At 37.9% G+C, this 13043-nt stretch overlaps 1 protein-coding gene across 4 annotated transcripts in view; it reads left to right on the top strand.

The window, feature by feature from the left end:
• Nucleotides 1–3: 3 nt before the first annotated feature.
• LOC119149258 (PARP1 binding protein) overlaps nt 4–13043 on the top strand; it is a 57438-nt gene continuing 44398 nt past the window's right edge. For all 4 annotated transcript variants that reach the window (XM_037390328.1, XM_037390327.1, XM_037390329.1 and 1 more), the window contains exons 1-3: nt 4–109; nt 1762–1914; nt 11631–11861. In XM_037390328.1, the coding sequence (XP_037246225.1) occupies nt 1765–1914; nt 11631–11861 (381 nt within the window). In that variant the 5' untranslated portion in view covers nt 4–109; nt 1762–1764. The remainder of the gene's footprint in view (nt 110–1761; nt 1915–11630; nt 11862–13043) is intronic.

The following is a 13043-nucleotide window of genomic DNA, read 5'->3' as shown; positions in this document are numbered from 1 at the left end:
GCTCCCATTGGGCGGCGGCGGCGGCGGGTTTAAATCCAAACCGCCGGGGAGGGCAGCCGTGCCTCCGGGCTGCTGCGCTGCGGGCGCCGCTGTCCTCCTGGTCGCGCAGGTAATGTCGCTAGAGAAGCAGGAAGTGCGCCGGGCTGTGCGGGGGGCGTGAAGGCCGCGGCGGGCCTCCCGCGGAGGCGAGGGTGCTGCGGCCCCGCGGTGGGCCTGAGGCGGGGGACCGGCCCGGGCCGGCCCGGCCCCTGAGGAGGCCCCAGCTGGGAGTTGTCAGCGGGGGAACCGGGACGGGGGGAGGGCAGTGGCGCTAGTGGTAATGTCGGTCCTTAAGGTTTAGGGATTGGGGCTTGTTTCTCAGGCTTTGGGCTTGTTCGGGCTGTTTGGCTGGGCGCTGGCTCCGAGTGACAGGTCTCAGAGGGGGGAGGGAGAGGTTTTTTGTCAGCCTTACACTGACTTGCACCTGCCCACCTGCTTCATCACCTATGGCCCTCATATTTTGTTCATGTTAATGTAAAATAATAAAGTCGATTGGCCCCTCCAAACATTTTGGAGAGTTTAAGTAATTGTGGTTGCTGCTGCGGTCCTGCTTGTTACCTGATGTCTCCTGTTTTCCTGCCCCTCTCCCACACTTAATTTTTTTCCTGATTATACCAATAAAAAACCCCCCCAAAAACCAAAAGTAAAAGCTGTGGACTGTGCCATAGCTTGGTGAAATGAAGGAAGAGGTTGGTTCTGTGTTCTGAAAGTGAGTGGTATGGGTGTTGCTCCTCTACTGTCACATAGGGAACTGTTTCAGGAAAGAACAAGTACAAGAAGGTGAAAAAGATGAAAGCATGAAGAGGTCAAACTCAAAACTGGTACTGAAAGTCATTGCTAAAGGAAATAGGGGAGATAATGACTTATGGAATGGAGAAAAAGACTACATGGGTAATAAAAGCATTTAGAGATATGTTTGGTAGTAAGTCTTAGAAATGTTAAATGTGTTTCCAGGTTTAAAACTTTTGGATAGACACCAGCCTGGATGTATAGAGAATGTAGGTAGTATAGAAGGTGCTCTCTGGGGCATTCAGACTGGCTGCTTTCAGCAGCAAAACGCTATCATGTTTATGATAATGGTTATTTTTTTATGTTGGTATAATGTACAAGGCAAGTAAGGAGTCTTCATGAAGACCTGCCAGTCATAAGCACTTTTAAACCCTTATCTTCATGCCTGCTGTGTTGTAGCAAGCGTCACCAGACTTTTGGTTTAGTGGGAAGAGTTTATTGTAGGAATGTTGCGACGGAGGGAAGACACAGTCACTCAATATGAGTGATCAGCAGACTTTGTTTATTATACCTTACAGTCACCTTTTATGCCTTCTTATAATTAGCTCATACATATTACAAAAGTTAAGCTCATTATTGGTTAGTTGCCTAAATACCAAGCCCACCCCTAGTTTCTCTTCTGTAGTTTTCTGTTCCCACCTGCAACATTCTTTTCCCACCAAAATCTTCCTGTTATTGTGTAACAAGGACAGCCAAAGACAGTGTATTTTGCTTTACTTCAGATAAGCTGAGAGCGATGTGCATTTTTGTCCAGCCAGCTGGACTATGTCTATGTGACCCTTTTCAGCTAGCCAGTTATCCACATAGGAACTTGATTTGCAAGAAGATGCAACAGGATTTGCACAGCTCTTTGGAAGCTGAAGACATGCATAGACCTCTTGCATAGCTATAGTAATTTTTATTTCTCTTAATTATTTCTATCTTCTATTATAGACAATGATTGCTTTCCAGCAAAAAATTTTAAACTGGATCAAGTGTTTCAGAAGACAATGGGTTTTATTTTCAAACTCTGAAAGGACTACTGTATGTGGAGCAGACTACATGCTGATGGCGTTACAGCTGTCGATGGCTGAAGTCAATAAACAGGTTAGCATTCATTCAGTAACTTCTTGGGACTTGGTACATCTTGAACTTTGTTTAATTCCTGGACTTCTTGCTTAGGCACCTACCTGAAATGGCTGTTTTGGTTACTTCGTTGTTGATTTAACTGAGGGTCAGATGCAGCAAGGCACTAAAATTAGTATAATTAAGCATACTGTTGAATAAGGGCTTAGAAAAAGAAAAACAAGACAAATGGGAGGATGGAAGTTTTCTAAGTGTATATCTGAGTTTAAAACTTTTAATATTAAATACTAGTGTATTTTTTTCCTGATCATGTAACCTCTTTTTATTTCCATCATATGTTTCTTCTATGCTGTAGATGAGGGTGGGAGAACTATGGCATTTGGGATGCACCTTTTTTCTGAGTGCTCCAAAACCGCTTCGGAATGACATGACAGTATGCATACATAACTGATTTGGTATAAGCTGCATGAGTTGTGCTTGTAGAAGTCTGTTCTTGGCTGCTGTTTTTCCTGAGGCTCATCAGATGAAGACCTATACATACAAGTTGGAGCATGCTCCCAGTACCACTAGGAAATACATGGCCGCCTTTGCATGTGTACAAGAAGTATCTGTCAAAAGACAAACAGGAGATGTAACTTTTAAGAGCCTCCGTAAGAAGTACTGTGGCTTGTCACAGCTGGAAGGTTGGGCATTAGCAATCATATGAAACATACCGAAAACTGATGCAACATACAGTCAGGCCTTTGCATGTGTCTCATCTAATGAGAACAATTGCAATAGTCACTTTAATAATCTAAAGATATCTTTTTAGGTCAATAATCTTAATTACTGATGAAAACAAATTACTGTTGTTGGAAGACTTACCCAAATGTTGCATATTAAATTAAACATGTAGTACAAATCTTTAGTTTAAAAAAAAAACCCAACCAAACACAACACAAACAACAAAAACAACCCCTCAAACCAACAAAGAACCCCAAACAAACAGAAAACCTGCTTCACTTTGTGCACTTCTAGGTGCAGTGTATTCTTTAAAAAAATTACCACTTGTACTGGAAGAAGCTTAAGTCTTGGAAGAAATATTTCTAGAACACTCTTTAACCTAACTAAATTAATCACCAGAAAATGTTTTGTAGTCTAAAATGTGCAGAATGGGGGTATCTGTTGTCTGAACATTAAATATAACACTGGTCAATTCATCCCCACTAAAAAAAATAAAATGTTACAGCAGAAATATTAGAATCCCAAGATTCTACATTTGTACTTCATAGAATGTAATATATTCCAGCCAGGATTCCAGTGTCTTCACAGTACCTGTGTAGGTAAAACTAGAAAATTATTGCACATCAAAAGAAACTCTAAAATAAGTGATAAAAGACAATAGTGTAAAACTACCTGTGGAGGCAATCACTGTTTGTCGTGTTTGGTGTGACTCTCCATTGAGAATCACAAACATTTTTCCAAAGCTAACTCGGGGGACTAGAACTTGTTATTCTGCTGGATGTCAAAAATTGCAGACATGGTAAAGATGATATTTTTATGGTTCATTGTTATTTCCTTCCTAACAGCTTATAAAAAGCTCTTTCCTTCCCCTAGAAGTAACTAGTTCATTCTGCTTTCTCCTTTTTTCTTCTCTAGCAAGCAGTCCTCCCCTCTATAAGTATCTTTTCTCTCAGATATGATCGAACAAAAATTCAAACAATTAAAATTTGAAATATACTGCTTTTACTTCAAATCTGAAGGACCAAGTGCTCAAAACCTAATTTGCTTTTTCTGATTATACTAGTTGGTCTGATAAGACAAATTAACAGTATGTATAAACTTTGTCTGCCATATGTGGATTAAAACTTTTCCAGCATTTGCATGTGCTGCCTCTGAAATCCAGTTTCTTCAGTTGGATGTCCATTTTGATGTTTATAGTGTTAAATATGGCTGTTTTATTTGGTTCAGTGCTGAAATATCAAACTAAGATGCAGAGTATTATTGTTGTAGGGCATGTGTTTTGCTGATTGACTGGATACCAAGCAAAAATGAATTCCAAATCAAATATAAGAATAAACACAGTTTATTATATTACAATATAATAAAGGAAAATAGTATGCAATATGATAAAAGGAAACAGTACTAGTTATTATGCCCAATATGATGAAAGAGCAATAGGAGCGAAACATCAAATCCTTACTACAAAAGGATCTTTAATAAGAAAAGGATACATCACCAGTTACCACCTTAATATCATCCAAGCCCACACTTCGGCTGGGAAGCCCAGTTGCAGCTGGCACCAGGAGTCTCATGGTAACTGGGAAAATTCCTACACTGTGTGTCCATCTGTAGGTGAGGCTTCTGTCCCAGTCCTGGAGCTTGCCCACCTTTATACTCGGTGAAAAACAAAAATAGTTTACACACCTATGTATGTAAACTTTTAAGTTTAGGCTAAGTGCAGGCGTGCAGTATTTTGTGATTTGTAAGGTTCACACGTGCCAGGGATGTTGGCCCAATGCCCGAATGTGGTGATGTTACCATTGTGACACAGCTGCACACAATACTTGTTGTCTCGATGGTTCTGCTCATCTCTTGCTTGTTCGTGGGGCTCAGGGCAAACACCACCTGCTCCTTAAAGATATCCTTGAGCTCCCTGAGCTCACTGTCCAAGTTAAATGATTCCTAACTAAAGACAAAGTCTTTTTCATAAGCGGTAATCAATTTAATAAATTTTCACCATGTTATGTCCCTTGTTAGATCTCTCATTTAAGTACAATAATTTCATATTGTTAACATAACACCCATGGAATAGAAGTCTATTATGATGAAGTAAGTTACTGCATGAAAAATAACTGTGCTAACATGCTATTGACTCACTGGGTTGAAAAAAACCCTAAGCTACCACAAACAACAAAAACCTATTCTCTTTCTTTAGGAACCTGGACAGTTGTGATGGTATTGGTGTTTTAATGTTATCTGTATCAGCAGTAAAAATGAAAAATAACAAAGCTTTTTTTGAGAAATCCAGAAAAGTTTCAAAGTCTTCTAACTTACTAGTCTTAAATTTCACCAAAAATAAGGGTAGCAAGCAGTGTGATAAACATTGATCAAATAGCGGGGATAAAAGGAAAAAAAATCATATGCTTTGAATTCCTCTGAAAATACTTTGTGTTGTAGCTATTAGGACAAATACTTACTTGTCATTTTCAGACCATGGCTGTTTTAGCTACTATTGGGGGAAAATGAGACATCATATAAAACTTCTTTTTTTTCTCGAGTCTGTCCATTTAGATTCTTAGACTTGTCTTAAATATTTTGTAAATCTCTATTCTAGCACTGGGACTGTGAGACTGGAGGAAAAAGTGCTTCGTTGTTGTTTTCAGAAATACATTTTCCCTTCAGAAATTTGTTTTTGTCTCTTTCTGATTCTGCATGAAATCCAGCTTTGTGTGTGGTTAGTTCTACCCTGTGCTTCCATGACTACATTTTGTACACTATCTGAAAAAATATGTTCTGTTGAGGTTCTTGCATTTCTTGAATTGTTTTCCCAAATAATCTTGTTTCTATGTTGACAAATAAAGAAAAATGCAAAGTTGCTTTACAGCCTTACTCCCTTAAATAGTTTTATCTGTCTTCCTTTTGGTAATGAGACTCCTACCAACTTTGTAGCAATTTTATACGATGTTGCTTGTAACATATGTAAGGATGCTACCAAGAGGCATTGTCTTGGCTGTTCTTCAGTATAATTAATTTTTCACAGAATGGTTGATGTTGTAGGGGACCTCTGGAGGTTACCTTGTCCAACCTGTCTCCTCAAGCAGGGCCACATAATGCCAGTTGTCCAGGACCATGTGCAGATGGCTTTTGAGTATTTCCAAGAATGGAGACTCCACAACCTCCCTGAGCAGACTGTGCCAGTACTTAATCACCCTCACAGTAGAAGAGTGCTTCCTAATGTTCAGCGGGAACCTCCTGTGTTTCGTTCTGTTTGTACCCAGTGTCTCTGGGCTTGCCACTGAGCACCTTAAAAAAGAGCCTGGCTCCATCCTCTTTGTACCCTCTCTCTAGATATTTATATACATTGATTACATCCTCCCTGGGCATTCTCTTTTCCAGCCTAAATGACCCCAACTTTCTTAGCCTTTCCTCATACGTGAGATGCTCCCGTCCCTTAATCTTTGTGGGTGATTCTCTGGACTTTGTACTCTCTCCAGTATGTCAGTATGTCTCCCTTGTACTGAGGAGCCCAGAACTGGACACAGTATTCAGATGTGGTCTCACTAGTGCTGAGTAGTCTTCTCTACAAGGGACAGGCTCTTTTTTGAGGAAAAAAAACCCAACCAAACATTGACATTTTATAGAAGAAAGGTTGAAGTAATGCATATTTAATTGCATTTTTTTAAAAGCAAATGATGCCCTGAGACTGTTCTGCTGTCTTTCCCTATACCCTGTGTAACCAAAGCATTAGTAGTTACTGTTTCTAGTGTTTTTGGGTTGCTTAACAGCTGGAGTAGTTTTAACTGTGTTAAACTGTTGCTACTTAAATCTTGAGGCACCCTCTTTAGTTTTTTGATAAGGCTTCCTCTTCTCCCCGCCTCCCTTTCTTCTCTATAGTATTACATGCTTCTGTTTTGAGGGGTGGAAGGGGAAGCAAGAATGTGGTGTAGGGCTCTTTTGTTTTGTTTTTTTAACCAAGAGTGTGCTACATTTTCTGTCTTGTTTTTATTACTGCTATAGTTGATAGTGTTAACTTTAGAAAGTAGGAGTTTGTTGCTTGGATGAGTACAGTTCTTACTTTGTCTGTTTCAGGATCTTACTGTTGCAACTACTAACTCTTCTACTCACCCTACTGTAGCTCTCCAGACCTCCTTAAACTGAGCATACTTCTACTCTCTTTGATCCTGGTACTTTTCCCCTTGACACCCCACAGTGTTGCTTGCCCCTGCCCCCCCAAAAAAAGGTGTTCAGTCCCAAACAATTATCCATGCAAGGTATACTGGCATTTCTCCAAGCTTGGGATATTGGCCTGTATCTTCACTGGCTTTGCTTCTGGCAGATTGCAATATAATAAATATTAGATGCATATGTCTATTCACTTGCACATGTATGAACCACCTTCTAAATCTGTGCATGGCACTATCGGCGTTCACTGGAGTGGGAAACTTACTAAAAATGCTGCTTTAAAATACTTTAGTGTGCTTTATATACCACAGTTTGGGAACTTATGTCTTGTGTGAAAGTGTACAGAAGCAAGCAAGACTCAGTAGGACCAGAAGTGACAAGACTGCAGAATCACACAGCTTGAGGGCAATACCAGACAACAATACTGCATTTGAGGAGTATGCCTGAAAATAATAGAACTAGAGACAACACTTCTGTGGAGGTTAAGCATGGCAGTCTTGAACACACATATTCCAAAAATGGGCAGTGACCATTTGTTTGAGAAGGGCAGGAAAGAATGTGATATTGCTGACACACACGTGACTTCATGTTTTTTAAAACAATTTTCTGTCAAAATGGAAGCTGCTTGGCTGTGTAGTTAGCCCTAGAAAGCTTGCAATACTTACAAAATACTAAAATATGTTGTCTGTAGGCATTAAATGTTGCTGCTGGATTTCAGACTTTCTAAGGCAAGAGTCCAAGGAAACTGAGAATACTGCACTAACAAGAAGTGAAAGTGCTTCATAATACTTCATTGTTTCTATGCCTATGAAACACAATACTTACAACATCATGGAATGAAAGTATGGAACTTTTTTAACTTCCTTAAGGTATTAGCTAGTTGGTACATGCTTACTGAAACACCAATATTTTTTAAAATTAATTTTAAAACCAGAGATTCTTGACAAATTGACTCTATAATTAATGGAATACACTGTCATAGTGAGCACTTGATCATGAAGGTTAATATCTGGAGTGCGGTTTTATTTGGATTTAAAATATTTTTGCAGCACTAGTATAAATTTTGTGAATTTCTGCAGGTCCTTGGTCTGATGAGGAAAGGTTTTGATTTATTAGATATCATATTGAAGTTGTACTTTAACTTGGTAGTTCTGGAGAATTTTGTTTCAAAACAAAGTGAGAAAACTTTTTAATCTTCTTTTTTATTCAACCTACTGCTGTTTTGGTATGTTTAAATTGGATTATAATATGATTACATGTTTAATTTTTTGAGGTCTGAAATGGAAAATAAGTGCTTTTCAGAAAACATGTATGCCATTTTAATATTGTGGTAATCTGTGGGATAGCAGGCAAGTTCATAGTGCTGAATTATTGTAGCCCATGCACAAACTAGAAGGCAAAAAAGTGCTCTAAAAATAATATCTGTGAGTACTCTTTCATTTTCACTCCTAGTTCTCTGCTTAGGCAATATTGAAGGAGTTGACTTTCAGGACTTTGGAATTGTATATTTAACCAGGTCTATTGGGAAAGTTGTGCTAAGTATGCTAGAACCCTAAGGAGGGATCTTTTGGGCTGGAACAACTTAAATAATTACAATTGCTGCTGACCTGTTTGCGTATTTAGTTTTGTATTCAGTTGCTAATGGTGTTAGTAAGTAATCACTTTTATGCAGATTAAAGTCGCTTAATGTTAAAACATGAAATAAAACCTTTGGGCTAGATGGGAGTTATCTGCCATTATTGATGTAGCAAAGCAAAGCTTGTCACTCAGTCGCAGGACATTTATGTCATGTTACATGACTGTATAATACAGCTCTTTTTTTTTTTTTTTCCTTTTTTTTTTTTTTTTTTTTTCTGTCATATGCTTTAGGTACCAGTAGCATGAACTCAGTTTCCTTAGTGAAAACTGGAAAATTTGCTACAGATGCAAAATTACTTGTTGCATGTGTTCTGAGGTCTAACTCAAATAGAAGGACCTTAGCTGAAAAAGTAAGGGTACGAAGTAGGGACTAGTCTGTAGATCAGAGCTGAGTGTGGACAAAAATAGTAGTTGTGAAATGATGCCAAAACAGCAGAGTAACTGCTCAGAGATGGATTTTGTCTTTAAGCAGCAAAGGTATTTCGTGCCAAATTGGGGAGCTAGCCAATTCACATTGGACAAACTAGCTCCAAAGTTTTCAGTGAAAAGTTAGGTATTTTAAAAAGTTTGTGAGAGGTTACAACATCTTTACATACATATTCATTTGATTTTGACACGTAATCATTCTATTCATAAGTGGGATCTAGGTAGACTAAGCCTTTCAACTTCCTTTGTTCAACAATTTCCTGACTCCTGGTCTCCTTATCTCTTTCAGGTGCCCACCTTATCTTTTCTAATTATTCAGAGCACGTTCCTTTATCATCAGTGGTACATTCCTTTAATTTTGTTAGTGGAACCTTTCCTTATTCAGAGTACTTTTCAGAGTACATTCTTTACTCAACACAAACAGAGCATCACCCAGAGCATTGTACCAAGCTCATTCCGACTAATCTTTTTAAGACCTTGCTCTGTTTCAGAGGAGAGGTAAGAGCAAGTAGTAAGGAAGCTGCAAGATTACAGGAGAAAGAGGAAGTGGTGGTGGGCAAGTTGACACTGGGAGGTTTTAGAGTATGGTAGTATGGAAAGGACTGCAATAAACATGGCTATGAGAAAACAGATTGTGGTGGATGTTGAGTAAGACATCAAGATTTGGGAGCAAGGCGAAAATAGGCACAGGATATAATGAGGTATGGGTGTGTAAGGGAGATCAGCATCTCTTAGGCCGAATTTTGGCAAGGCAGAGAACAGTACAGTAGTGCAAATCCAGGGGCAGTGGTCAAGAGATAAAAAAACAGGTTAACAATTGAATAAAGGACCAGATTCTGAATTGCAGAGGCCAGGAATATGTATGTAATCCTGCATCCCAGACACTGTGTTTTGTCTCTGCAGTCTTTAGCTCAATCTAATCAGTAGCAGAATTCTATGTTAGCATGTATTTTCACTTATATAAGTTGCATCTTAATGGAATTCTTCCTGTGCATAGCTTGGTTTACACAGATTGAAACTGATTTTTCTGGCTTCTTCAGTATTGCAGTCTTTGACCACTGACAATACACTCATCTCCTTTGTTGGCAGCCACAAGAGACAGGCTCAGGTTTCTTGCAGTTCCTTGTTACACCTGTGCTGAACTGGAAGACTTAAAACCTCTGATGCTCAGTGAGCTGATTCCCTCCACCCCTTCCTCGCAAGCGTGAATCACTTGGTTTAAAAAATAACAATACTTTGCTATAGGGCTATGTATTGTACCTAATTATTTCTTGCTCAAGAGTTCAGCAGTAACTGCTCTCTCCTCTAGTTTTACTGATACAACTGGATGGTTAGCTGCCTTGCATTCAGTAACATCACTTGATCTGTGACTCAAGTAACAAGGCTTTGTTGCTTACTTGGCTTGTTTTTTAAATTCCTCTGAATTTGAATTCCACTGTCTGTTCGTATCTGTGGTGATGCTTTCACCTTTTTGTTTGCCATTCGTGCCCTGCTGCCATACTTATAAACTTCAGCCATGCCAGTTTTGTTAAAACCTATGGTTCTTTAGTTACTTCTCCCTCATAAATGAGATGCCATGTAGCATTATGGACTGCATACATTCTCTTTTTCTTAGTCTCTTCTGTTCTCCCATGTAGAGATAACTTTTAAAGAAAAGTTTATTCTTTTTTTACCCTTTAGTTTAGAACTGCACAAGAAAACTGCAAGCTTATTGCTTCACTCTTCTAACTAGTTAGGCATGATTACTTAATAAACCTCTGCCTAGAAGTGTAGCAATAGCAGATGCCCTCACTGTAAATCTTTTGAAAAAAATTATGAACTAGTATGTAAATTAAACCTTTAGTCATTAGTTTTATACATTTTCTGCTTCTGTCCACCAAAGGTCAACAGAGCATTCCTCTCAAGAGTTGGAAAGAAAAGAGGGACTTTAACTGTGTTACAAGCCTCTTAAGTTTGTGATAAATTTTAATTTTCTTTTTTTTTGCCTAGAATAGGAAAAGGTTCTCCAGTTGCAAAGAAAATGCTTAGGTTTTTTTGCTACCCATGTATTTGTTGTCATGTACCCCCTTTATCTGCTCTTTTAATTTAACTCTTTGTTAATCTCTAATTCTTGATAAATTTCTGATAAACTGTAAAACTTTTTTTTTTTTCCATTTTGGAGGTTGGGGAGAAGGCAGAGGGGTACATGGAATGTAATCTAATAATTTTGACAGGGAGAGTGGGCCAGAAGCTGGGTATAAGATTCTGGCCTATACTGTACAGTTAACATTAGTCAAGGTCCTAGTAATGGGTAGGTGTGCATTGTTTTAATGTATTTGTTAGTAACACTATCAGTGTTATGATAAAGTATAACTATACTAACAAAGGAAAAGCAGGTTTGTTTGGTTTTTTTTTTTGACATAGCATGTATTTTCCCAGATGACTGCTTGAAGCAAGGTAATAGAGCTATATCTACTGCCTTTGGGATGTAAATGCCTGCCACACTGAAAACTATTTCTGCAAATAACTTTATGTAAGCCGCAGTCCTGTAAAAAAGTCAATGTTTTTTCTTATGAGTGAAGTTCAAGGTACATACCTGGTATCAGGAACAAATACTGCATGTAACAATACTCAACTGTAAAGGCAAAGCACTGGAAGAACTTCAAGTAAGACTTTGTTTATAATAAATATTTAGGTTGTAAGAGGTTTATTTTTTGAAATGCATCTTTTTTAAAAGTTAGTTTTAAACCTATGCTGAATACTTTTTTATTTATAACCAATACTATTTTTGCATTTTTCTGTTTTATTAGCACCATGGAGATTTCACAGTATCACTTAGTGACGTGTTGGAAACTTGGAAGTATTTTTTACATGACAAACTGGGATTATCATACAAAAACATGAAAGAACCTGAAAATTATGCTGACGTAAAAAAAGCCTATCATGCCTTCTTAGAAAGAAGCAATATGTTAGATCTAATAGACATATGTCAGAAATGCTGTGGTCTTGGACTTGTATCTGAAGATGAAAGCATAGCCCCTGTAAGTATTTTGTTTGCTTGATCTCTTATATTGTTCTGACATAATTTTGATTCCAGTTACGGATTTATGACACTTCTAAATATAAGCAGGAGCTCCGAATTATTCACAAGTTACTTTGCTCTTCTATTGGGGAAGCAATGACTTTAAATTACTAAATCTTTTAAAGAGATCTTAAATTTACTCAAAATTATTTCTTTCTGTTTTCCTGCTAAATGGGTGGGTCCCACAGCTCTTCTATAAGTATATCACACTTTGCCAGAAATGGAACTGAAAAATGAACTGTAGAGATTTGGTAAGACTGGAACAAAGCTTAGTGATTAACATGTGTCATGGAGTTTTGGTTGTATGTTGATATGCAGTCAAAATATTTTTGATGATCATCACCTTAAAAATACCACTCACTTAACAGCAGAAACTACCCTATACTACATATAGTTCCATTTTAGATTTTTCCAGAAACCAGAAAAGATTCCACTTCAGCCAGTCTGCAGTACTATTGCAGTTTATTGCATCTTCAGATGCTCTTATGACACTGCATGTGGGGCTATACTCTAGAGAAGTTTTTGTGTGTATTCCACTCTTACTCTAATAAAGTATGAAAAATGAATTTGATTAATCTCTGTTATTGAATAAAAATATATGTAAGTAGCAATTAAGACAAGTTTGAAAAACAAACATTCCGCATGATTTTATTTGATCCTGTGCTTCTAGAGCATAGAAAAGTCAAAGGACAGAGGATATTGATACTGAAAAAGTTAATGAATGTTGGATTTAGATGCATATACTTCTAGTTTGTAATGAGAATTAGAGAGTAGTTGTCTGCTTTTACTGCCTGCTCTCAGCATTGCAGACTTAAATTATGTTTATTTAATCTTCTTCATTTGATATATGTTTAATTAGATGGCAATTTTAATATGAGGGAAGATATGCCAGTTACTGAACATAATTGGACTGAGGTATATTATGAATGTACCATGAGTTATTAGTTACAGCATGATTAAAACTGTTTACCTTCCAGGCCTAGTAAGAATAGCTTTCTCCATGAAAAAGTGGTCAAATATCACTAACAGGTTGCCCAGAGAACATATGGAATCTCGTCTTTGGAGATATTAAAAACTTAGCTCACTCAACATGTCACTGAGCAACCTGGTCAAACTGGTCCTGCTTCAAGCATGGGTTTGT

This window comes from Falco rusticolus, chromosome 5 (genome assembly GCF_015220075.1).
Source record: "Falco rusticolus isolate bFalRus1 chromosome 5, bFalRus1.pri, whole genome shotgun sequence".
Lineage (NCBI taxonomy): Eukaryota > Metazoa > Chordata > Aves > Falconiformes > Falconidae > Falco > Falco rusticolus.
The sequence above is the reverse complement of the archived record's forward strand: the minus strand, read 5'-3'. Positions and strand labels throughout refer to the sequence as shown.